The 27,528-nt window shown below is 42.3% G+C and overlaps 2 protein-coding genes and 1 pseudogene across 3 annotated transcripts in view; 1 reads left to right on the plus strand and 2 right to left on the minus strand.

Annotated features, from left to right (window-relative positions):
- Positions 1-937: 937 nt before the first annotated feature.
- On the minus strand, positions 938-4,095 carry LOC311140999 (serine/threonine-protein phosphatase PP1-gamma catalytic subunit A). The gene is made up of 7 exons (XM_084176268.1): positions 3,679-4,095; positions 3,045-3,176; positions 2,709-2,939; positions 2,448-2,552; positions 2,042-2,265; positions 1,796-1,930; positions 938-1,610 (listed from the first exon to the last, which is right to left on the minus strand). The coding sequence occupies exons 1-7, from the start codon at positions 3,731-3,733 to the stop codon at positions 1,521-1,523; spliced, it is 972 nt and encodes a 323-aa protein (XP_084032394.1). The 5' UTR covers positions 3,734-4,095; the 3' UTR covers positions 938-1,520.
- A 669-nt stretch (positions 4,096-4,764) lies between these two features.
- Positions 4,765-8,766, minus strand: LOC311140939 (myosin regulatory light chain 2, ventricular/cardiac muscle isoform-like; annotated as a pseudogene). Its single transcript has 4 exons — positions 8,656-8,766; positions 6,050-6,151; positions 4,961-5,009; positions 4,765-4,869 (listed from the first exon to the last, which is right to left on the minus strand). The product of its transcript is annotated as a myosin regulatory light chain 2, ventricular/cardiac muscle isoform-like (transcript).
- A 7,562-nt stretch (positions 8,767-16,328) lies between these two features.
- Positions 16,329-27,528, plus strand: part of LOC311141205 (homeobox protein cut-like 2) — a gene marked incomplete at both ends in the record, with an annotated part of 128,831 nt that continues 117,631 nt past the window's right edge. Inside the window, one exon of the mRNA XM_084176463.1 lies at positions 16,329-16,391. Within this exon, the coding sequence (XP_084032589.1) occupies positions 16,329-16,391 (63 nt within the window). The remainder of the gene's footprint in view (positions 16,392-27,528) is intronic.

Below are 27,528 nucleotides of genomic sequence, written 5' to 3' on the forward strand. Positions count from 1 at the left end.
ATTTCAATTGACTGATTTCCTTATATGAACTGTAACTCAGTAAAATCTTTGAAATTGTTGCATGTCGCTTTTATATTTTTGTTCAGTGTACAAAGGAAAATGATGCGTTTGAAGGAGCTCAGGTGAGGCCAAATTCAGCACTACTGAGTGGACAGCGCCGTGGAAAGGGAGACTGTACGTGCAGCCACGTAGAAATAAATTGTTTAAACCATGACAGAGAGGTGGTGTTCGTTTCATTTGGAAGCTTTTATTTTCATATTTATCACTGTAAAACATATTTACCAATGCATTTTAAACAAATAGGAGAATGGTTAAATTAGCATTATTTAGAGTTTGACTTTTGTTGCATTCAGGGGAGCTGAGCCCCCCGACTCCCCCGTAATTCGCACCCTGCTTATCTTTCATATCAGCAAGAAATAATACAAAATAAAGGTTACATTACACAGCCATAGTTCCATGTCACAGCGCTTATTTATAGAAAACGGACGGAAGACAAAGTTGACTACCTGTGCTAATTAGCCATTTGCGTCAGTGAACACCTGTGTGTAAATGGAAGACTGACACCCCAAACGTGCTGACACCGAAAAATACGGTCAGCTCCAACTGTTAAAACAGTGGTACAGTAAGTGTATATTTTGAAATGATTGTGATGTGATGAAGGCTTTATGTTTCTAGAACCGTCGGGCAACAGAATCGATTTCACATTTAGATGTAGTATTTGGCTGTTTTGGCTGCCAGAACAATTCCCCTCTAAACAGAACATGTAAGGTCCTTGGACTATAAGGCGTAATGTAAGGCTGCTTTAGTCCATAAGTGTCTTTCACATCACGTAGTAGCTAGTACACAATATATGGCAGTAATTAATTCAAGGTTGAGCTTACCTTGTAATCCTCAAATAATTGGTGAAAGAGCATGATGCTAAGAAATCAAATTCAAATGCCAATTTCCCCCTAAAAGTTTATTAGAAAGATTTAGTCAACATTACAAGAACGCTTTATTTCTTAATTTAATTCAGCACAAGACTTGTTCTAAAAATGGTGATGATGCAGGTGCAGAGTGAGGATTCAATGTCATATGATAAAGAAAGTTATACAGAAATAAACAACTAAGTGTCTTGTGATATTTCCATAGTTGTTTAAGAACCATTAATTGCATTATTGACATTGACAGTGAGAAACAGGTGGTGACAGAAATTGATGAAACATGAAATGAAGAAATTGGGAAAACAACTCTGCACAGCTTCAAACAAGGCATTTCTGTGCATTATCAGCCATATTGTTACATTGTTCCTGGTTGAACAGTCATATGTGGCAAAGACTAGTTGCAATGGAGTGCAAAACACCTGAGGTTTTCATGGTGACATATCCATTTACCCTTGTGGACAAAACAACAAAACATTTTGCTTTCATCAGGTTGGAGTGGATATCTTTTCAGTATTGGCAGCAAAGGGCAACCAACCCTTCAGATGCAAAAAAACAAAAGCAGAACGGGGAGCAGGACATAATTCCACTCATGCCACCTTATTTCTTGCCTTGCTTGGTGACCATGTTCCGTGGGGGTGTGACTGGACGGCTACCATTTGGCTTCTTCTTCTCAGCTGGCTTCAAAATCTACAAGAATACAAATAATCCAACTTTAAGATGTTTTGCCCACTGCAATGGTCTTTACATCGTACAGTTTGACATAATGACGAGATTGGTTATAGCGTTAAGACCTGCATACACTTGCACTAATACAATCACTGACACATTTATATCCCTGCGATAAGACCGTACATTCATGATGAAATACTCACCTGAAAAGAGCACATGAGGGTCTCATCCACACTCATCATGGCACCAGCATTGTCAAACTCCCCGCAGTAGTTGGGTGCTGAGAATAAAGTCACAAGCTGTCGCTTGGCGAAGAACTCATAGCCGTCCTCAACAACCTGCCGAAAAAACAACATTGATTATAGTTGGGTTAAAAATAAAAACAATGCATTAAACTCCAGAGAGTACAGTACTGATCTGAACACTTTACTGAATGTAAGGAGACATACCTGATGGGCGCGACAGATCAGATCCAAGTCATGTTTGTGCAGGAACTTTGCCACCACTTCTGAGCCAAAAGTGAATGAGACGCCCCTGTCATTCTCTCCCCAGCCGAGGACATCCTTGTCTGGATCTGACCAGAGCAGATCACACAGGAGGCCCTGGTCGGGGACGTCGGTGGGCCGCATGACGCGCCTGATCTGCTCCATGGACTGGAGGTCTGGTGACAACCCTGAGAGACACAGAAGGAGATGAACACCAGGAATAAGATTAATTCCAGTAAGAACTTGTGGGTAAATGGGCAGGAGACAATTGAAATAAAATAACATTTCTCAATATCACAGCATTGTCTTAGTGTGTCCTAAAACAGGACCACTTCTCTTCATGTTTTAGGACTACTAAAACGCAACCTACCTCCATGGCAACAGAAGATCTTCTCATCAACAATGGCAGCAATAGGGAGGCAGTTAAAGCAATCTGTAAATGTTTTCCAGAGCTTGATGTTGTACCTTCTTTTACCTAGAAGAAAAATAATAACATATTTTAGGATTATAGTAAGCTAGGCAATGCATATGACAGGAACTTATAACAAAATGCAATCTATGTAGATACAAAGGCTGTATTCTGTCAGAGAGTGCAGGGTTATGATTATTACAGCCACCACATATCACTCACACTCATCATAGAATCCATATATTCTGTTGATGGAGGCACACTCATGGTTTCCTCTCAGCAGGAAGAAGTTCTCTGGGTATTTGATTTTGTAGGCCAGAAGCAGACAGATGGTCTCCAGAGACTGCTTCCCTCTGTCCACATAGTCTCCCAGAAATAGGTAGTTGCTCTCAGGAGGGAAGCCCCCATACTCAAACAGCCTCAATAAGTCGTAATATTGCCCATGGATGTCACCTGCAGAAGGCAAATGATTTCAACTTCAAGTTCTACACATCCCTCACTGGGGTATTAGACACTTCATGTAACAGTTATTTTCACCAAATAGTGATGGTTACTCACCACAGATCTTGAGGGGGGCTTCAAGTTCAAGAAGGATAGGTTGGCTGAGAAAGATCTCCCTGGACTTGAGGCACAATCCTCGGATCTCGTTCTCCTGCAGCTGCACGTTCTTACCAGGCTTTGCTCCCCTGACTAAAAATGAAACAATCCTGATGAATCTACAAGCAAAGATACAGTATCTACCTAGTTTGCCATCATACTTATTGCCATGCTGTCTGGATAGGGGTGTGAGTGCTGACCATCATATCAGTTACTCATGTTATTGACTTAATCTTTCACTGACTGACTGGGGCAGCTTGTAGTTGACTGAGACAGCGCCCTGGATCATGTAGCTAAAGTAAAGTTAGTTACCTAGCTAGCTAACTACTTTCACTGAACATTTCGAAATGTGACGACCGGGACAGATGTCACGTTAACATTAGCTAGTTAGCTATGGGCAACAACAGCATGAACTAATGTTAGCTGGTTAGCTAGTTACTAGCTAACGTTAGCTTAGCTAGCTACCGATAGCCTGAGCCAACCTGCGTCAACAACAAGCGTTAGCTCGCTAAGGCTTGCCACCAGTCATCTAACAAAGTAAACAGATAATATTATTGCATAAATAACGTACGATTGATGTAGACTCTTCCCTTACCTTCTAAAAGACGCTGGATGATACTGTCTATGTTGAGTTTGTCAACATCCGCCATGGCGACGAAGAAAAAAATGTCTGAGTGAGCTGCAAATCTAGTACTGGTTAGCTAACGCTGGTGGCTACGATTGGCTAGCTTCGCTAAATTGCTGGTTCAGAGAACGAAAACGTGTAGAAATGACACCCTGTTATTTGGTTATCATACAACGTTATATTATACCTAGCTAACTACTTCAACATCTTAGTGTTGTACAAAACAACACCTAATATTAGCCGTCTACCGGGACAAAATAAGCGTTAGCCTCTCTGTTAGCCGTTAGCGATGCCCTCTGATCTAGCCACACCCACCTTGCTACTTCAAAGGAATCTGCCCGAACAACCTTCCGGGTGGATTTGATGGCTGCTACCGTCTACTCTGCTGGCCTAGAATATACTACCCTCCTAGCTGTGACACACCGTGGCATCTGTGCATGGCTGCTGCCATAGTGCCAGCCTCCTCCCAACATCTTTCAGCCTCCAGTAGAACTTGATTGTAAATGACAATTTAATTACTGTGATTTTCCTCTTCCCCAGAAAAACTGATTATTTTACTAATAGCCAAGCTTAGATGTACGATAGGGGAGCAGGCAAGTCTGGCAACAATACCAATAGGAATTTCTGACACCTCATAAATTGTAATTGACCATTCGTTTTTTTTGTTGCAATATTTGTATTGATTGATTTTGAAGGTTTACAAGTGCACATCCTTGTTCACAAGACAAAACATTAAAGTGGAATTTGTGAACAAGATTACAAATACAAACTGTTGTGAACCTAGACTCTAGACGATTTTAGAATGTGTACCAGCTGGGGCTGGTAAACATATAGGACCCCTTTAGTTCAATTGATCTGATAGCTTTCCCAAATGGACAGATCATACTTAGTTACAGTTGGATCTATATCCTGTATGAAAATTGATTCTATATGATTAACCTGAAAATCCTTTATTTACAAGATGACCATGCACATCTCAAACATTCCCAGGTAGCTTTGATGCACAGGGGAGACGTGTAAAAGCAGAGACGCAGGGACAGTTAGCAAGAGGTGGATTTATTCCTGGTCCTTCTCTTCCCCATGTGTGATGATGTAGAACAGATTCTTGTAGTCCAAGTGTCCAGCCACATCTGGATGGAAGGCGGTGAACATCTGCTCCATCTGAGGGGATGGATCACAAAGCCTGTTTGAGAAGATGATGAAGGTGTTTTTGCTTAGTATGTAACAAAATATCAGTGATGGTGGTTCTAACCTCTTCGCGGGAGAACCTGTCAGCCTGGGTCGTTAACATCTCTGTTACACTGTGAAGAGAAGTTGTAGTTATTAGGAGTCTACATATGTAGGATCTTAATTTGATTACTCTTTTGTTGCTGAGAATTTTCTTGCACAGCAGGAAATGCAAACGTTTAGTGTATTTGAGGTTTAAAAAGGCTTCTAAAGTTTGTAATTTCCACTTTGACATTTTAGACTTAATTTGCCCTAACAAAAAATAAATCAACCCCTACAAAAATGTCCATTAATTATAATCCACATAATAATTAATGTTTCTTGACTCCTGAACAGCTAATCATGGCTACTGGGACTGTTTGCATTGTCCCCCCACCCCACCCCACCCCACCCCAACCCCCTCTTTTACGCTGCTGCTATTCTGTTTATTATTTATGCATGGTCACTTTAACTCTACCCACATGTACATATTACCTCGACTAACCGGTGCCCCCGCACATTGACTCTGTACCGGTACTCCCTGTATATAACCTCCCTACTGTTATTTTATTGCTGCTTTTTTTCTCTTTCTTTTCTTAAATTGCATTGTTGGTTATGGGCTTGTAAGTAAGCATTTCACTGCAATGTCTACACCTCTGGGTCTGCGCCTAAAGGATGACAGACAGACAGACCCATGCATCATCTCAGTTTGACAGATGGGCCAAAGCCAGGATCTGCTGCCAGCATGAAGCCAGATATAGTATAATAATAATATGCCATTTAGCAGACGCTTTTATCCAAAGCAACTTACAGTCATGTGTGCATACATTTTTACATATGGGTGGTCCCGGGGATCGAACCCACTACCCTGGGGTTACAAGCGCCATGCTCTACCAATTGAGCTACAGAGGACCACGCTATGCTAAACCAGCTATTTATCTCTGGCTATAAGCACCTTTTCAATCAGTCACATGAGCAGTGAAGCCTTTGTATGACATCTATGTTGGTATATCAGCATTGTAATGGTTGACCATTCTCACATACTTACATTCAATATTCCCATTTATATCCTGTATATCCCACTTTCTTAATTTCATGAATTTATCTTGTACAAAATTATTTTTTGTGTGTGTACACTCCCTCTGGATCCATCCTTTCCCTTTCCTCACCTTTTAGCTTCTCTCCAAACATAGTCAGTAAGACTGAAATTAATGGGTCCAGGCGCCTCCTTTAACATCTCATACATTTTCATTAAGGATGACAAAGTTAACATGACACATCCACCATACAAGAGCAGTGACCACAGGGGTACTATAGAGCCTTTAACCTACCCAAAGCTGCAAATGTGTCTCTCAGGTCATTATTGTCAATGAAACCATCTCTGTTTTGGTCCATGATAGTGAAAGCCTGTTGAGGGTTGACAGGGTGAGTAGGTGTACATGTATTATCAGAGCATATTTGCATACTCCTGTTATGTAAGAAATTCTGAGCTCTGATAGGTCGTCTCTGAATATATTGAACATTTTGACCAAGACCCGCACCCAACAGCAAGACTCACCAATCTCACCGGAGAAAGCATTAGAGCGAGCGAAACAGCGCACCTCTGTCTTGGTATGTGTAGGCCATGTATCCGATGCGGTCTGGCCAAAAAGTGTATGGCATGTCATATTATTTTTGGTCAGACGGCATCAGATACATGGGCTACAGATACTAAGACAGAGGGGCGCTGTTTGCCTCGCTCAGATGCTTTCTCTGGTGAAATACAGTTGAAGTCGGAAGTTTACATACACCTTAGCCAAATACATTTAAACTCAGTTTTCACAATTCCTGACATTTAATTCTAGTAAAAATTCCCTGTCTTAGGTCAGTTAGGATCCCCACTTTTTTTTCAGAATGTGAAATGTCAGAATAATAGTAGAGAGAATTATTTATTTCAGATTTTATTTATTTCATCACATTCCCAGTGGGTCAGATGTTTACATACACTCAATTAGTATTTGGTAGCATTGCCTTTAAATTGTTTAACTTGGGTCAAACATTTCGGGTAGCCTTCCACAAGCTTCCCACAATAAGTTGGGTGAATTTTGGCCCATTCCTCCTGACAGAGCTGGTGTAACTGAGTCAGGTTTGTAGGCCTCCTTGCTCGCACACGCTTTTTCAGTTCTGCCCACACATTTTCTATAGGATTGAGGTCAGGGCTTTGTGATGGCCACTCCAATACCTTGACTTTGTTGTCCTTAAGCCATTTTGCCACAACTTTGGAAGTATGCTTGGGGTCATTGTCCATTTGGAAGACCCATTTGTGACCAAGCTTTAACTTCCTGACTGATGTCTTGAGATGTTGCTTCAATATATCCACATAATTTTCCTTCCTCATGATGCCATCTATTTTGTGAAGTGCACCAGTCCCTCCTGCACCAAGGCACCCCCACAGCATGATGCTGCCACCCCTGTGCTTCACGGTTGGGATGGTGTTCTTCGGCTTGCAAGCAACCCCCTTTTTCCTCCAAACGTAACGATGGTCATTATGGTTCTATTTTTGTTTCATCAGACCAGAGGACATTTCTCCAAAAAGTACGATCTTTGTCCCCATGTGCAGTTGCAAACCGTAGTCTGTCTTTTTAATGGCGGTTTTGGAGCAGTGGTTTCTTCCTTGCTGAGCGGCCTTTCAGGTTATGTTGATATAGGACTTGTTTTTACTGTAGATACTTTTGTACTTGTTCCCTCCAGCATCTTCACTAGGTCCTTTGCTGTTGTTCTGGGATTGATTTGCACTTTTCGCACCAAAGTATGTTAATCTCTAGGAGACAGAACGCGTCTCCTACCTGAGCGGTATGATGGCTGCGTGGTCCCATGGTGTTTATACTTGTGTACTATTGTTTGTACAGATGAACGTGGTACCTTCAGGCGTTTGGAAATTGCTCCCAAGGATGAACCAGACTTGTGGAGGTCTACAATTTTTCTTCTGAGGTCTTGTCTGATTTCTTTTGATTTTCTCATGATATTAAGCAAAGAGGCACTGAGTTTGAAGGTAGGCCTTGAAATACATCCACAGGTCCACCTCCAATTGACTCAAATGATGTCAATTAGCCTACCAGAAGCTTCTAAAGCCATGACATCATTTTCTGGAATTTTCCAAGCTGTTTAAAGGCACAGTCAATTTAGTGTATGTAAACTTCTGACCCACTGGAATTGTGATACAGTGAAATAATATGTCTGTAAACAATTGTTGGAAAATTACTTGTGTCATGCACAAAGTAGATGTCCTAACCGACTTGCCAAAACTATACTTTGTTAACAAGAAATGTGTGGAGTGGTTGAAAAACGAGTTTTAATGACTCCAACCTAAGTGTATGTAAACTTCCGACTTCAACTGTAGATTCAGCCACTTGCGAATTGAAGGAAAATTATGAAACACGGATAGACACAAATGAGAAATCATTTTTTTGGGGGAGCCTGGCTTCCCATTTGAACAGGGAAATGTACCAAGCCTAAGCTGAAGCATTTAATAAGTTAAACCATCATATTTATATAGAAAAAATTCACCTTGCGTTGATTAAGGTTCAAAATGTTATGGCCCTCCTAAACTGGGTCTGTGCCCCACCTTGGCCACCCCATTCAAAATGTTCTGGACACACCACTGTGCACTGCATGTGTCTATGGTTGTGTTACTTGGCAAAATCAATGGAAAATAAATGTAACTAGCTTCAGAGAAGCAATTTATCAAGTTGGTCTACTTACTTCTTTGAACTCCTGGATCTGGGCCTGTTCAAACATGGAGAACACATTGGAGTTGGCTCCCTCTGCTCTCTTCTTTGCTTTCTTGGGGGCCTGGATTTTACAAACACACATCAATTGGTACCATGATCACCTGAGATTGATGATTTATTATTGGCTTTTTCACATATAATGAGATCATGCCAGCAAACTAAATATCTGACTGGGGTTACTATAACCTACTTTGCACACTAGACAAGATTGATGGTGTAGCGCACATTTCATAATGAAGACCTCAAATACTTATTATTTTGCAATTAAATTATTTCCATAGCCCTCTCCTCTCTGGGAGTCTATAATTAGCATGGTGAGGGAGTGGTCCTCCCGTACTCAGAGCCCCTGGATCATATGAGGTATTACACACTGGGGCCTAGGCTTTGACAGGGTGGTGCACTGATCCACATTTGAGTGGAGAAATCCCATGAAGGCAGGGATTACGCCAAGCTATTTACACGACTGCCATGGAACCGTGAAAACAGAGCATGGGAAAGCAATCTGATGACATTACAGTGCCAGGATTGGCAGGCCTCTCTCGACAGCTGATGTCTAACGGGTGCTGTGGATTAGCCCCACAAACAGTTGTCCTTCACAGTTGAAGGTCATTGTGCCAATAGGTTTACTCATCTCAAGATTGTCTGCTTTGAGTGGAGTTGAGTTGCGTTGATGATGAGTTGAGTTGATGATTATTTGATCCAGGATGGGTTGAGATGAGGATTAACACAATCGTAAACCCATGGAAAAGGTTTGCACCTCATTGTTGCTCCTCAATAAATATATGCCTTACATCTTATCAGAAAACTATCTGATCTTTGAGGTCCCTGGTCCCATCTCTATTCCCATCTCTACTCCTTGCTCCAATCCTCAGTTGTCCTCACCCCCAAATCTTCACAAAAGGTTTGCAAAATCTATTCATTCAAAGACTCTTAAAATAGGTATTTCCTCTGCCTTTAAGGTCAGCATCCCTGAGTCACCTCTTCACTGTTGATGTTGAGACTGGTGTTTTGCGGGTACTATTTAATGAAACTGCCAGTTGAGGATCTGTGAGGCGTCTGTTTCTCAAACTAGACACTCTAATGTATTTGTCCTCTTGCTCAGTTGTGCACTGGGGCCTCCCACTCCTCTTTCTATTCTGGTTAGAGCCAGTTTGCGCTGTTCTGTGAAGGCAGTAGTACACAACGTTGTACGAGATCTTCAGTTTCTTGGCAATTTCTCGCATGGAATAGCCTTCATTTCTCAGAACAAGAATAGACTGACGAGTTTCAGAAGAAAGTTATTTGTTTCTGGCCATTTTGATCCTTTAATCGAACCCACAATTGCTGATGCTCCAGATACTCAACTAGTCTCAAGAAGGCCAGTTTTATTGCTTCTTTAATCAGCACAACAGTTTTCAGCTGTGCTAACATAATTGCAAAAGGGTTTCCTAATGATCAATTAGCCTTTTAAAATGATAAACTTGGATTAGCAAACACAACGTGCCATTGGAACACAGGACTGATGGTTGCTGATAATGGGCCTCTGTACGCCTATGTAAGGGCGGCAGGTAGCTTAGTGGTTAAGAGTGTTGTGCCAGTAACCGAAAGGTTGCTGGTTCTAATCCCCGAGCCGACTAGGTGAAAGATCTGTCTATGTGCCCTTGAGCAAGGCACTTAACCTTAATTGCTCCTGTAAGTCGCTCTGGATAACAGCGTCTGTTAAATGACTAAAATGTAAAAATGTAAATGTAGATATTCCCAAAAAAAATCTGCAGTTTCCAGCTACAATAGCCATTTACAACAGTAACAATGTCTACACTGTATTTCTGATCAATTTGATGTTCTTTTAATGGACAAAAAAATGCTTTTCTTTCGAAAACAAGGACATTTCTAAGTGACCCCAAACTTCTGAATGGTAGTGTATGATATATTAGAAGGATTAAGTCCAAGGGGCTCACTGTTTGCCCAATGTCAGAAAGCCAAGCCATCTTCCTCAGTAACTGCAGATCTTTAAAGCAGGCAGCAGAGCATGATGTGCCCTTTCTACCCATAGTGATTTTCGACTGAGGGTTGCAGGTATTTGTTAACATTTACAAGACCAATAACTGGATAATGTTACACTGAAGTGGGCACCTCTCATTGAACATGAGAGCATACTGTCCTTATTTTGCCCTGAAAACACAGTTACCTGCAGCATTTATGTTTCACCATACTCCATAACAGAATAAGATACTGCTATTTCATCATGTAACATTTAACACATCAGGCTCTCCCCAGGAAGTAATGTGACATTCTCAGTGGCATTACTGGGATGTTTTCAAGTCATTCTCTGTAAGCTTGTTAGTTGCCTTCACCCTTCTCTGTGGTCCAAGTCGTCTCAGCCCTTTCAGAGTGGATGGATGGCCCACATTGTGGCTGTTGATTAGCATGCCTTATACTGTAAAGGCTTTCTCATAACAATGGATGATGGCAATGGAGATAACTTTAAAACACAATACTTGGTTACCTGTGCCTTGGCTTTGAAAACTATTTACCCCTGTTGTCCAGTAGGCTGTGCTAGCAGCACATTTTTCCAATGTATCAAACCAAATTGATCTTGGCTCTGAAAATGAGCCACTGATACTGATACTGATACTGATACTGATACTGATACTGATACTGCACGTTTTGTAATACACCTGAATGTTAAAGTTTTGCTGGTTCTTCTTCTATTTGATCATCTCTTTCTACTCGACCTACTGCATTTGATACGCATGTAATAGAAGTGGACATAACCTGTATCTATTCATGTACCTGTCAATATTGGTTGTTCATTCACTGCACATGGACAAAAGCTCAAAACTTTATCAAATATGTGAGATTACTCACTCAGGTGATTGATCGATATGCTTGACAATGAAATCTGCAAGCGCCGAATTGTTCAGTCAACCTTGGATGACAACATATTTACATAAAACACACAGCCCGATGGGTTTATTGTGGTAACAACCCTGGCATGAAATTGTCTTCCATATCAACTCTAATTTGAATGTTAAATTTCCAGATAAATCACAGCTAACTAAGATGTTATTATTTTCATATGAGGCTTGCATCTCATTGCCACCCTCGAGCCACCAATAAAATGCAATAATACTGAAACTTTTAATAAGCATCCTTCAGAATTCCCCCCTAGGTGATTTTTGTCTGGCATGAGAATATGAAATTCCTCCCTTACATATGGTTCAGATTGTAATAAACTTTAAGTTGCTAAAGAACAACAGTATATTATTTCCCTTTACAGACGTTTTAGACGGGATGTAATGTATGATGTAATAAACACATAAACAGCATTATGATGCATATCACAGTGACCTGAGTTAATGACCTATATTTGTGATTTCACATGACTCCAGATAATCATGTATGTACAAGTATTACCTATTTTCTTCTTAAAGATTTGGTAATTAAATCAAAGGATGTGTTTAATGGTAACATAGGCCTACAGGTGTAAACCTTTGTTTGGTCAGAATATATAATCTGTGCACTACTGTACCCTAGGAACGTGTACATCCACCAGGGGGAGCAGACAACACTAAAACGGGTCTTGTTCAAACCCAGCTTTGCTCTCACAACTGAAAGGTATGTTTTTAATAGTGGAGGGAAATTATTTGTTGAAAGTGCAGAGTTGGTATAACAACCACCTCCACCATCACCACTACAAAATATTGAATGCTAGTCTATGGTGTACAGAGAGTCAAGTATGATGGGAAGAAAACATTATTGTATATTATGGAATATGTCTGCAGCCTCCACTGGTCTTACAAACCCCTTCATGTAATCAGAGGCAGGTTTTCCAGAGTAGTAGTGATGGACATGAATGCCTGCGTAGTATATCACCTTTGTATTTGTTGTACATGTGTCTACCTGTGTTCTTCAAAAGCAAGCTACCACTGAAGAACAGTATATCAATATGATATTCCTTAGATATGAGTCCTCTGATTCAGAGGGGTTGGGTTAAATACGGAAGACACATTTGGGTTGAATGCATTCAGTTGTACAACTGACTAGATATCCCCTTTCCCTTCCCTTCCCTTTATAGCCTCCAGATGTGATGAAACAGAAATACACACATTTGTAACTCCTCAGATATCATATACGTACTGTTTTAATATCATAATCTTTCATTATCTAATCAAAATGAAGTTCCAGAATCCAGTAATTGACCGTATAAACATGTTGTTTTACCCCTAAGGGCACTGCTTGGACTCTAGAGCATTTGTCAATTTGTCTAATATGCTTTATTTTAAGTAGGCTACTCAGTGCCTCCCATATGCCTTTGTTTTTACAGATATCATATCATCAACTACCAGTCTGTATCCCAGATATACAATATCTAGATTTTATCTATGCCTGCATACCCACTTTTTCTGAGACCCAGTTAACCCACCGTATACCAGCCACTGTTCAATTTCAGAGATCAAAGCTAGATCCAATTGCTAGATTGATCGATTCATTTTCACACATGAACTAAGTTTTCAAATATGTTTCGTATATTTTTTATGGAACTTTGAAATATTTAAAGAATCAGTAACTAGGCATGTGTGGGTATCATTTTGCAAAGTTTAGACAGTGAAAGGTTTAAGAAGTTATTTCAAATTAGTTTCAAGTTTTTTGAGTCATATGTACAGGATACACATGGTATACAGTCGTGGTCAAAAGTTTTGAGAATTACACAAGTATTGGTCTTCGCAAAGTTCGCTGCTTCAGTGTTATGAGATATTTTTGTCAGATGTTACTATGGTATACTGAAGTATAATTACAAGCATTCCATAAGTGTCAAATGCTTTTATTGACAATTACATTAAGTTTATGCAAAGAGTCAATATTTGCAGTGTTGACCCTTCTTTTTCAAGACCTCTGCAATCCGCCCTGGCATTCTGTCAATTAACTTCTGGGCCACATCCTGACTGATGGCAGCCCATTCTTGCATGATCAATGCTTGGAGTTTGTCAGAATTTGTGGGGTTTTGTTTGTCCACCCGCCTCTTGAGGATCGACCACAAGTTCTCAATGGGATTAAGGTCTGGGGAGTTTCCTGACCATGGACCCAAAATGTCGATGTTTTGTTCCCCGAGCCACTTAGTTATCACTTTTGCCTTATGGCAAGGTGCTCCATCATGCTGGAAAAGGCATTGGTCGTCACCAAACTGTTCTTGGATGGTTGGGAGAAGTTGCTCTCGGAGGATGTGTTGGTACCATTCTTTATGTGTTCTTAGGCAAAATTGTGAGTGAGCCCACTCCCTTGGCTGAGAAGCAACCCCACACATGAATGGTCTCAGGATGCTTTACTGTTGGCATGACACAGGACTGATGGTAGCGCTCACCTTGTCTTCTCCGGACAAGGTGTTTTCCGGATGCCCCAAACAATCGGAAAGGGGATTCATCAGAGAAAATGACTTTACCCCAGTCCTCAGCAGTCCAATCCCTGTACCTTTTGGCTTCTTTGCTGCCCTTCTTGACACCAGGCCATCCTCCAAAAGTTTTCGCCTCACTGTGCGTGCAAATGCACTCACACCTGCCTGCTGCCGTTCCTGAGCAAGCTCTGCACTGGTGGTGCCCCGATCCCGCAGCTGAATCAACTTTAGGAGATGGTCCTGGCGCTTGCTGGACTTTCTTGGGCGCCCTGACGCCTTCTTCACAACAATTGAACCTCTCTCCTTGAAGTTCTTGATGATCCGATAAATGGTTGAGTTAGGCGCAATCTTACTAGTAGCAATATCCTTGCCTGTGAAGCCCTTTTTGTGCAAAGCAATGATGACATGTTTCCTTGCAGGTAACCATGGTTAACAGAGGAAGAACAATGATTTCAAGCACCACCCTCCTTTTAAAGCTTCCAGTCTGTTATTCTAACTCAATCAGAATGACAGAGTGATCTCCAGCCTTGTCCTCATCAACACTCAATCACTGACATGATGGCAGCTGGTCCTTTTGTGGCAGGGCTGAAATGAAGTGGAAATGTTTTTTGGGGATTAAGTACATTTTCATGGGACTTTGCAATTAATTGCAATTCATCTGATCACTCTTCATGACATTCTGGAGTATATGCAAATTGCCATCATCAAAACTGAGGCAGCAGACTTTGTGAAAATTTGTATTTGTGTCATTCTCAAAACTTTTGACTATGGCTGTATACTGTCCAACGAAATGCTTACTTGCAGGTTCCTTCTCGACAATGCAACAACAATAAGAAGAAAATATAAGAATTACAAACATAAAGTAAATGGCTCAGTAGAATATAATAGTACATTTTAGCATAAGTATAATACAGGAAGGCACAATTTATAGAACAATATTTACACATTTGTATTTATTAAAGATGCCCATTAAATCAAATCAAATCAAATCAAATTGTATTGGTCACATGCGCCGAATACAACAGGTGCAGACATTACAGTGAAATGCTTACTTACAGCCCTTAACCAACAGTGCATTTATTTTTAACAAAAAAAGTTAAAATAAAACAACAACAAAAAAAGTGTTGAGAAAAAAAAGAGCAGAAGTAAAATAAAAGAACAGTAGGGAGGCTATATATACAGGGCAGCAGCTACTCTTCCTGGGGTCCAGCAACATTAAGGCAGTTATATTCAATTTAAAATATTACATGACATTACATTTCATAACACTTTTCACAACACATTAAGTGGGAAGTGGGGATTGGGGGTCAAGTATTTGAATTGTGCAGTACTAGCAATAGTAAATAAGAGTCTGGTAGCAGCAGTTGTGATGTGTGTAGCATGAATGTATGCATGTATGTATGTATGTAATTTATGTGTGTGTGTGTGTGTGTGTGTGTGTGTGTGTGTGTGTGTGTGTGTGTGTGTGTGTGTGTGTGTGTGTGTGTATGTGCATGTGTGCTAAGGTTTTTACAGTATTACTATTTCACATTTTGAAATGGTTATGAATTAACATGATCACAGATTAAACTAGTTTTTATTCGTTCACCAGAGCAGGTGCATGCATTGTCAATGATCTGCGCCGATTTCTTCAGATGAGCAAAAATCCAAAGTGCAATGGATATATAGTCTATCCATCCATTCACTGTTATTTGTAGCCTAAGCTAATAGAGGGAGGGGTGTAAACATAAAAAGAGGTGTTCTGTGTATTTCACTATTTAGGCTACTATTATTTAGGACTCAAGATATGGACGCAACTGTTTTCTTCATTTTATACCATGGTAGACGGATTTCCATAAGCACAATATGCATAGATTACATTTACATTTTACATTTTAGTCATTTAGCAGACGCTCTTATCCAGACTGACTTACAGTTAGTGAGTGCATACATTACAATGTTGTTCTCCTTCCCTTTACCAGACGGTAGGCTATTGATCAACCCATTACGTCAGTATTGATAACATTGCCAAACCAAAATCAAGTGCAATTGTCCAGTAAACCGGGACTGCACAAATGCATTGCTATTCTTTTTATTTTGAAAAACACTCGGGGTCCACCAGGATATCACTTATTTTTTTAACAAACATATTTGCGTTAGTTCAGTGGACTTTCATGTGTTCGTGACATTTTTTAAAAAGTAGAACGAGTAATCGTTAACGTTGTTTAACAAGGGAAATCCAGCCCACATATTTATTGCAGCCGCTGAAAAAAATCTCTTCAATATCCCCCAAGATGGCCGCCGATGTGGGATCGATGTTTCAATATTGGAAGAAATTTGATCTACGGCGGCTTCAGGTTAGTGTTATCCTTTACCTTTCTGGTTGCATGTGTTCATAGAACATTAAGTACTTTAAAATGATGGTAAATATGTTACTGTGAACGAATGGAGAAAGAAATCGTCGGTGGTGCATTGATATTTATTAGAAATTGATCCTCTTCTGCCTTTGTTCAGTTCAATCATTGATCGGCGATAGAGCGACCATAGAGTAGCACAGGCGCTCTGTAGCCTCTGCTCTGCGTTCACGGCTGGGATCAGCACCACGGACACATCCCTTATATTTTTATACGATTCGGTCTTTATAATGCTCATCAGTGGTGTAGATAGAGAACGGATTGAAACTTTTTATGCCCTCATGAATCTTGCTCGGAGGACGTAACTTTTTACCAGCTTAATGTTTTATTCCATTTGTGTCATGATGGTGCGTGGTTCCACGATCTCTTTAGCGACATTTGGTTCTATTTTATTTTCTGTGTATGATAAAAATAGGATCTTTCGTTTTTGCTTGTAAATCAACTTTGTTTGCCACAATTAGATTCAAAGTTTTTTTCTGTTCATCTGCAGAATAATCATCGCTTATTCAAGCCATAGGCTATAGACTACCGTTGGATAGCCTACTTGATTGACTGTTTGTTATTTCTCTTTTAGACAATAACCCAGTCAGAAATACTAGAAGCGTATTTATTATAGGCTTAGTCTACCAATAATGTTATCATGTAATCTATTTAGGCTATTTGTCATTCCGGTGTTACGCGTTAAAACGTGTGTAAAATAATGATAGTATGTTAGGCTATAGGCAATGATGTAGGCTAAATGCAAAGCGTGTTCAGACCTCTGAATGATGATTTCATAAAATAGACAGCTTATATTGACTTGGTTATCACAAAGTTGTCAATGATCCAGTCGGTTTAACAAACGTGTCTAGTAAATTGACAAATAGTTTTACAACCTATTAGGCTACTGACATGTATGATAGGCCTATAGCGTTTTTAATGAACCTGTTTCAATTGCATTTCTGTAAGACTTGACATCACTAAAAAGCCACAGTGTTGACGATGTAATTCGCCTATCTGAGCATCTCGGTACAGATGTTTTCAACCCGCTCCCCTCATCTCAAGCCGCATTGTGAGCACTAGGCTATTCGGGCAAGGACTGTTGTAATTGTATTCCTCGCTAATGTTTGTAAATCAGGCTCGGCCAGCACAAAAGCACTGTCTCTGCCGTATGATTGATGTTCTGTAACATGAGAAATGACAGACGCATGGCAAGCCAGGTCCCGCGGAGAAGCCTGCCGAAAAGAAATCTGATCTGTTCTGGGTTGTCTTGTGTGGCCGATTGTTATTGTGCCCCCCAATCGCTGGACTACTAATTTAATCAGGGATGCAAAGGGCGAGTTGAGCTATTATGTAGCTATAGGCTACGTCGAGATTCATTCACTTCTTTCCCCTTACAAAATAGCCTGCTTTTACATAATTCGTTTGCTGCAATCCTGGCATTAGTGGCCAATGCTTAGAATCAAATAGCCAACTGCTCATGAAATGACATTTTTTCAGGTTTGAGTAGAAAAATCAATTTGCACATTACTTTTTTTCTACCTGAATGGGGTCTGACACCTCAAAATAAAGTGTTTCCAACCAAAAATATCAAAATATCTATCTAGTCTATTATTTATTGTAGCGGAGGCCACTGATATTCTGTTTGACATAGTCATTCATGTTCATAATGTAACGTTGAAAATAATAACATGTCTAATTTACTGTTAACTGAATAATGCAATTTTACTCAAAAGAAACATCTTGAAAAATCCTAATATTGTTGTCAGTCATATGTTGGAGTTTATATAGTAGGCTAAAGTGAACATTATAGAATCTATAGAAATGACTATAAAACCTATATCTACAGGGCCTTCAGGGCATACAGCCTGAATTCAAAATGGATTAAGTCGATTTTTTTTCTACACACAATACCCCATAATGACAAAGTGAAAACATGTTTTTAGAAATTTTAGCAAATTAATTGAAAATGAAATACTGAAATATATCATTTACGTGAGCTCCTGAGTGGCGCAGTGGTCTAAGGCACTGCATCGCAGTGCTAACTGTGCCACTAGAGATCCTGGTTCGAATCCAGGCTCTGTCGCAGCCGGCCGCGACCGGGAGACTCATGGGCGGCGCACAATTGGCCCAGCGTCGTCTAGGGTAGGGGAGGGAATGGCCGGCAGGGATGTAGCTCAGTTGATAGAGCATGGCGTTTGCAACGCCAGGGTTGTGGGTTCGATTCCCACGGGGGGCCAGTATAAAAAAAATATGTAATCACTAACTGTAAGTCGCTCTGGATAAGAGCGTCTGCTAAATGACTAAAATGTAAATGTAAATGTAAATGTATTCACACTCCTGAGTCAATACATGTTAGAATCACCTTTAGCAGCAATCACAGCTGTTATTCATTCTGGGTAAGTCTCTAAGAGCTTTGCACGCCTGGATTGTACAACATTTTCCCATTATTATTTTCAAAATTCTTCAAGGTCTGTCAAATTGGTTGTTGATCATTGCTGGACAACCATTTTCAAGTCTTGTCATAGATTTTCAAGCAGATTTAAGTCAAAACTGTAACTCAGCCACTCAGGAACATTCACTGTCTTCTTGGTAAGCAACTCCAGTGTAGATTTGGCCTTGTGTTTTAGGTTATTGTCCTGCTGAAAAGTGAATTCATCTCCCAGTGTCTGGTGGAAAGCAGACTGAACCAGGTTTTCCTCTCGGATTCTGCCTGTGGTTAGCGCCATTCAGTTTATTTTTTATCCTGAAAAACTCCCCAGTCCTTAACGATTACAAGAATACCCATAACATGATGCAGCCAGATATTATGCTTGAAAATATGGCGAGTGGTACTCAGTAGTGTGCTGTATTGGATTTGCCCCAAAGATAACACTTTGTATTCAGGCATATTCTTAATTGCTTTGTCAAATTTCTTGCAGTATTACTTTAGTGTGTTGTTGCAAATAGGATGCATTTTTTGGATTTTTTAAAATTATGTACAGGCTTCCTTCTTTTCACTCTGTCAGTTAGGTTAGTATTGTGGAGTAACAACGATGTGGTTGATCCATTCTCAGTTTTTATGGTGAAATCCCTGAGCAGTTTCCTTCCTCTCCGGGAAGGACGCCTGTATCTTTGTAGTGACTGGGTCTATTGATACACCATCCAAAGTGTAATTGATAACTTCACCATGCTCAAAAGGATATTCAGTGTCTGTTCTTTTTTTCTTCTTCATCTACCAATAGTTGCGAGACATTGGAAAACCTCCCTGGTCTTTGTGTTTTTTTTTTTTTTTTTTTTTTTAGTAATTTAGCAGACGCTCTTATCCAGAGCGACTTACAGTTAGTGAGTGCATACATTTTCCATACTGGCCCCCCGTGGGAAACGAACCCACAACCCTTGCGTTGCAAGCGCCATGCTCTACCAACTGAGCTACAGGGGAATAACATGTGTTTGAAATTCACTGCTCGACTGAGGGACCTTACAGGTAGTTGTATGTGTGAGGTACAGAGATGAGGTAGTCATTCAAAAATCATGTTAAACACTATTATTACACACAGAGTGAGTCCATGCAACTTATTATGTGACTTGTTAAGTACATCTTTACTCCTGAACTTATTTAGGCTTTCCATAAGAAAGGGGTTGAATACTTATTGACTCAAGACATTTCAGCTTTTCATTTTTAATTAATTTGTCTGAACTAGATTTCTGTGGTAGAATAGTCTGAGATGAATGATTCACCCCCAACCTAACAAAAAGAGGACAGGGAAAGTGAGCATGGAGATGGAGTGACCTTGGTTCCCGCTAGCCGCAGGTCACACGGCCATTGCCGGGGTAATCATTCACACCAGCCAGATGGTATTTCCGTGGGCGACCATGGAAAGGACAGGTCAGGTGCTGTCCTGCCAGGTCCTGCCCGGCCCAAGCCAACTCTTTGCCAATAGCGAGAACGCCCAGGAATCAGGATATCATTCAGCCAGTAGGGAGCGTTCTCAGACCCAGGTGACAAGAAGGGGAGGTCAGACTACAAGAGGACACAGTTTACGAAGTTATGACATTGTTATTACATTGTAATAACATTGTACATTGTATTCACAATATAAAGCACACTTTAGCTATCCAAAATAGAATAGAGGAAATATCATGTATTTAGAAGATTATTTTTTAAAGTAATCAATCTTCATCAGGTACATTTTGAAGTGTAATGCAATGTGTTTTTTCAGAGTTCCAGGTAACCTTGTCCAAATGTACTCACCAACTATAGCTTCAACTCATTACTGTGCTCCCAGTTTATATAAAATACATTTGAGAATCCCTCTGTTGTCTTATAGTAATGGAACGCTGTGTTCATTTTAATGGTTTAAAAGCAATGCGCTTATTTTATGATATTTTCCAGACCGAAGTATCTCCATACTCTTCTCTCCATCATTCTCTGAGGCAGTGAGTTTAGATCAGGAACAAAAGGCTTTGATTGTATACATTTAGCATGACTCAGGCGCTCTCGTGTCAGCTCTAATCCACAGACCGAGACAACAGTATTGCCAAACAGTGAAATTGCTTTGCAGCCTGTGAGCCTGGCTGCCGCTGCTACCAGCCTGCTCTCTCTGTGTGCTGTTTGCCAGCTGCTCCCGCCCCCCTAAACCCATCCCTGCAATCTCAAATTGGCTGTGAAAACAGGTCTCTGTTTCCCTTTCATTCATGCTTTAATAGATTTGTTTCTCGTTATTGTTTTTGTCACATAAGGCGCTACCATCATTTCATCATTTACCGGAAATGCCAGGTCTAGGGCACTGTAGGGTTGAGGGGTGGGTTAGGGTTTGTGTCCTGAGATATGACTGAGTGATCTATGAAGGAGGCGAGGGGGAAATAGCTCTAGAGGCAACCCAGGGAGGCAGCATGTATGGAGACAGAGCCCCAGTGTATGAAATAAGAAAATGCACACACAGACAGACACACTCATGCACACACATACACGCCTGTGTGTAGGCATGTGGACACGTACCTCCTCCATGGGGTACATATTTTTACATTTTACATTTTAGTCATTTAGCAGACGCTCTTATCCAGAGCGACTTACAGGAGCAATTAGGGTTAAGTGCCTTGCTCAAGGGCACATTAACGTCATTTAGCAGACGCTCTTAGCCAGAGCGACTCACAAATTGGTGCGTTCACCCTATAGCCAGTGGGATAAGCACTTTACAATCCCAGGTATTCCTTAAAGAGGTGGGGTTTCAAATGTCTCCGGAAGGTGGTGAGTGACTCCGCTGTCCTGGCGTCGTGAGGGAGCTTGTTCCACCATTGGGGTGCCAGAGCAGCGAACAGTTTTGACTGGGCTGAGCGGGAACTATGCTTCCGCAGAGGAAGGGGAGCCAGCAGGCCAGAGGTGGATGAGCGCAATGCCCTCGTTTGGGTGTAGGGACTGATCAGAGCCTGAAGGTACAGAGGTGCCGTTCCCCTCACTGCTCCATAGGCAAGCACCATGGTCTTGTAGCGGATGCGAGCTTCAACTGGAAGCCAGTGGAGTGTGCGGAGGAGGGGGGTGACGTGAGAGAACTTGGGAAGGTTGAACACCAGACGGGCTGCGGCATTCTGGATGAGTTGTAGGGGTTTAATGGCACAGGCAGGGAGGCCAGCCAACAGCGAGTTGCAGTAGTCCAGACGGGAGATGACAAGTGCCTGGATTAGGACCTGTGCCGCTTCCTGTGTAAGGCAGGGTCGTACTCTCCGAATGTTGTAGAGCATGAACCTGCAGGAGCGGGTCACCGCCTTGATGTTGGCGGAGAACGACAGGGTGTTGTCCAGGGTCACGCCTAGGCTCTTCGCACTCTGGGAGGAGGACACAGCGGAGTTGTCAACCGTGATGGCGAGATCATGGAACGGGCAGTCCTTCCCCGGGAGGAAGAGCAGCTCCGTCTTGCCAGGGTTCAGCTTGAGGTGGTGATCCGTCATCCATACTGATATGTCTGCCAGACATGCAGAGATGCGATTCGCCACCTGGTTATCAGAAGGGGGAAAGGAGAAGATTAGTTGTGTATCGTCAGCGTAGCAATGATAGGAGAGACCATGTGAGGATATGACAGAGCCAAGTGACTTGGTGTATAGGGAGAAAAGGAGAGGGCCTAGAACTGAGCCTTGGGGGACACCAGTGGTGAGAGCACGTGGTGCGGAGACAGCTTCTCGCCACGCCACTTGGTAGGAGCGACCGGTCAGGTAGGACGCAATCCAGGAGTGAGCCGCGCTGGAGATGCCCAGCTCGGAGAGGGTGGAGAGGAGGATCTGATGGTTCACAGTATCAAAGGCAGCAGACAGGTCTAGAAGGACAAGAGCAGAGGAGAGAGAGTTAGCTTTAGCAGTGCGGAGAGTCTCCGTGACACAGAGAAGAGCAGTCTCAGTTGAATGACCAGTCCTGAAACCTGATTGGTTTGGATCAAGAAGGTCATTCTGAGAGAGATAGCAAGAGAGTTGGCTAAAGACGGCACGCTCAATAGTTTTGGAAAGAAAAGAAAGAAGGGATACTGGTCTGTAGTTGTTGACATCAGTGGGGTCGAGTGTTGGTTTTTTGAGAAGGGGAGCAACTCTCGCTCTCTTGAAGACGGAAGGGACATGGCCAGTGGTCAAGGATGAGTTGATCAGCGAGGTGAGGTAGGGGAGAAGGTCACCGGAGATGGTCTGGAGAAGGGAGGAGGGGATGGGGTCAAGCGGGCAGGTTGTTGGGCGGCCTGCAGTCACAAGTCGCAGGATTTTATCTGGAGAGAGAGGGGAGAAAGAAGTCAAAGCATAGGGTAGGGCAGTGTGAGCAGGACCAGCAGTGTCATTAGACTTAACAAACGAGGATCGGATGTCGTCAACCTTCTTTTCAAAGTGGTTGACGAAGTCATCCACAGAGAGAGAGGAGGGGGGGGGGGGGGGGGAGGATTCAGGAGGGAGGAAAATGTGGCAAAGAGCTTCCTAGGGTTAGAGGCAGATGCTTGGAATTTAGAGTGGTAGAAGGTGGCCTTAGCAGCAGAAACAGATGAAGAAAATGTAGAGAGGAGGGAGTGAAAAGATGCCAGGTCGGCAGGGAGTTTAGTTTTCTTCCATTTCCGCTCCGCTGCCCGGAGCTCTGTTCTGTGAGCTCGCAGTGAGTCATCAAGCCACGGAGCTGGAGGGGAGGACCGAGCCGGCCGGGAGGATAGGGGACACAGAGAGTCAAAGGATGCAGAAAGGGAGGAGAGGAGGGTTGAGGAGGCAGAATCAGGAGATTGGAGGGAGAAGGAGTGAGCAGAGGGAAGAGATGATAGGATGGAAGAGGAGAGAGTAGTGGGAGAGAGAGAGCGAAGGTTGCGGCGGCGCATTACCATCTGTGTAGGGGCAGAGTGAGTAGTGTGGGAGGAGAGCGAGAGAGAAAAGGAAACAAAGTAGTGGTCGGAGACATGGAGGGGAGTTGCAGTGAGATTAGTAGAGGAGCAGCATCTAGTGAAGATGAGGTCAAGCGTATTGCCTGCCTTGTGAGTAGGGGGGGACGGTGAGAGGGTGAGGTCAAAAGAGGAGAGGAGTGGAAAGAAGGAGGCAGAGAGAAATGAGTCAAATGTGGACATAGGGAGGTTGAAATCCCCCAAAACTGTGAGGGGTGAGCCATCCTCAGGAAAGGAACTTATCAAGGCGTCAAGCTCATTGATGAACTCTCCAAGGGAACCTGGAGGGCGATAGATGACAAGGATATTAAGCTTAAATGGGCTAGTGACTGTGACAGCATGGAATTCAAATGAGGAGATAGACATATGGGTTAGGGGAAAAATTGAGAATGTCCACTTGGGAGAGATGAGGATTCCTGTACCACCACCCCTCTGACCAGATGCTCTCGGGGTATGCGAGAACACATGGTCAGACGAGGAGAGAGCAGTAGGAGTAACAGTGTTTTCAGTGGTGATCCATGTTTCCGTCAGCGCCAGGAAGTCGAGGGACTGGAGGTTGGCATAGGCTGGGATGAAGTCAGCTTTGTTGGCAGCAGAACGGCAGTTCCAGAGGCTGCCTGAAACCTGGAACTCCAGGTGTGGGCTGCGTGCAGGGACCACCAGGTTAGAGAGGCAGCAGCCACGCGGTGTGGTGCGTTTGTGTAGCCTGTGCAGAGAGGAGAGAACAGGGATAGGCAGAGGCATAGTTGACAGGCTGTAGCAAATGGCTACAATAATGCAGAGGAGATCGGAATGAAATGAACTAAACATCTGGGAGAGAAACTTATACCTCAGAAACTATAATTGTTTCACTGAACCACCCGAGCAAAAACTCTACCAACTTCCACCTTAGAAATCAGAATTGTTGTGAACCACAGCGGTTCAATGTTTAAAGGAATAGACTCAACCCACTTTATTCAGCTAGCTAACTATGACACCATAGCTAACTAGCATGCTAGCATCCAAAAAAAAAACACCGTTTAGCACCAACACTTGGTCACAACAAACCACCAATAGTGGTTTGTTGTTTTTAACGTTGGCTAGCTTTAACTCCCAAATATAACTCTCCCAACTTCCACCTCAGAAGCTATAATTGTTGTAAACTACAGCGGTTCAATGTTTCTAGGAATAGACTAACTCAGTTTATTCAGCTAGCTAACTAGGTGCAGTATTATTCCGTGAAAAACGTCCGGGCACCTAGTCATAAGACGCCACAGCCAGCTAGCATGTGCATACTCATACATGCACATGTAATGCAAACGTGCAGATTTTTTTATTGACTCACTCCCACATACAAACACATGCAGAGTCAGAGATGGATACTAAGCTATGACTCTGACCTCAAATTGCTACTTGAGTAAAGAGAAGATATGTCCATCCCTTTAGACCTGCAATCTCCTCTTTGACAGACCTTTCCAAAACAGCCTCAGTGGATTAAGCATGGTTTTTAAAAGCAGTGGGACATAAGCTGCAGCCTCATCACCACAGGTCTGTGTTGCATCCATGCCCTGCTAGATAAACATTCTTCAAACATGCTTTCACACCTCCTCATTGGGAGATATCGGAAGGGTTACGTCTGTCATGGTCTCATTTACCATAAGCCCCCTCTTATTCTTTGACAGTGAGAAGGACAGGAAATAAGAAAGGAGAGATCTTTTACAGAACTAGCTGTGGTAAATTGAGTTGTGAAATCCAGGAGCCATAACTCGGGTATATAAAACGAAGGCAACATTAGAGAGAGAAGTGAAACAGACTTCAGCAAGCTATTTAACCTCTCTGTGTAGCATTAGTGGTAGAGACTTCAAAGCAGATGCTTCATCGTTTGGAGCGGAATTACAAATGGGTTTAGAGACAGCTACGGTGAGCATTCACACAGAAAGAGTAGACCTGTCATTAATGTCAGCTTAATCACTTTGACCTTCCTTCAAGCAGATTTCCATACCCATCCGCAGTCATTTTGCCTCATTCATGCCCCCGTTCGCAGGATAAGTACTGCGGTTTGATATGGGTGTGTGATGATGTCTTTGTAATGATGATGAGTTCTTGCTTTCACAAAACTTGTCGTAGGCTTTCTTCTTCGAACAGTGTGAGCAAATGTCTAACAAGGATATCAATTGAGATATTGTTATTAAGAAACATATTCGTTTTTGATAATCTGTTCATGACCCTCGGTATTCTTCTCAGGTGTCTCACCCTCCGCTTTAGCATTCAGCCTTATCTAAACGCCCTATCCAAAGCCTGCACCCCAATTTTTAAGCAGTAATCCCCCTTGGTAGTTGACAGTGCTTCTTCGCAAAAGGCATCAGCTTCTTCACAGTCCTGTTTTTTTATTCTGCTGCCCCTAGGCTGAAGCAATTGCTTTGCAGGACTAAATAACCAGCTTTAACAAAACTTCAGGGACACATTAGTCTGCAGGATGAAGGATCCATGGCAGCAGGCTCCTCTTCCATAGCAGTGTGCCAGGCAGGCAGGCGAGGGGAGGTGGAAGATTGGGTAGTGGCTCATCGGTATTGGGTATAAAGCTGTGTCCTCTCTCCCTGCTGACAGCCAGTCCCCTGCCCAGTGAGTCCATATTGAGCTGTGTATCTCTACAGCGGCCCCTCTTTATTTGTTTTGATTGTCTGACAGCACTGCAGACGTATTGAGCACCAGCCTTTCTTGTTCATTTTACTGAGCTTACATTGAATCCCCTCCATTCTCCTCCCTTTTCTCTATCTTTCTCGTACCTCTTCCACCCTTTCTCTGCTGTATTTGGCAGGGCTTCAGTGGCTGTAATTCATCCTTCTATTGTCCATTTTGTCCCTCAGGGATAAAAAATGAGACCATGGTTTTTGTGTGAGCGCTGGGCTTTGTATGGTGTATGATGTGTGGTGGTGATGCTGGCAGGCCTGTTATGTTGTACAGCGGAGGTGTGCGTAGTGTGAAGGGTGCTCCTGGGCCCCTACGCTCATGAGATCAATGCCTCCCTGCTCTTCTCAAGGGTCTCTATGGGGATCCCTGGCGCTCTTATGTGTCATTGCTCAAAGTGTTTACTAGAGAGGAGGAATACGGTGGACTCTATGCTGCACACCTTTCTAGGCCCCATTTGTCCTCATTTTAACAGAAGACGGAAGAGAAAATATGGCCCCTTTCTTTCAGTGTTTTTTTTAAAGAATCAAAACTACATTTGTTATTGCTAAGCAGATGTCCTCTGTTTTATCAAAATGATACAAAATGTGTGTTACAGCAAAAACAGATGGGTCAGGCTTGTTATTTTAGCCAGTCCTGTCTTTGTGCAGCTGCTATCCCGCTCCAGTTAATTATTCTCTTATTCATCTTCAACAATGGGAGCAGGATAGAATAAATCTGACAAGAGTTCAGCTTTTACTGCGAAAGGTGCATACTGGGACCCGAAAGCGAGCGAATGACTTCAAGAGGAACAGTTTATCATTTTTAATGGAGAGGAACAGGAAGTTGAGACGTGAAGCGCTGCTCTGTGATTTATATGCCGCCTCACTCGGAAAAGAGAAAGCGAGTCTATCTCTCTATCCAGACCACTGTTTCCCTGCCGTCGCTACTGCTCTTGTCATATCTCTTCTTTGGTGATTTCTGCTTTTCTTCAACGCCATGAGGAAAATGCATTTGTCTTGTCTATGTACTTCCAGCTAAATAAACTTGATCTACTTCCCCAGAGTTAGATTAACTCGTGG

Source organism: Coregonus lavaretus, assembly GCF_964263955.1.
Source record: "Coregonus lavaretus genome assembly, chromosome: 14".
NCBI classification, from domain to species: domain Eukaryota; kingdom Metazoa; phylum Chordata; class Actinopteri; order Salmoniformes; family Salmonidae; genus Coregonus; species Coregonus lavaretus.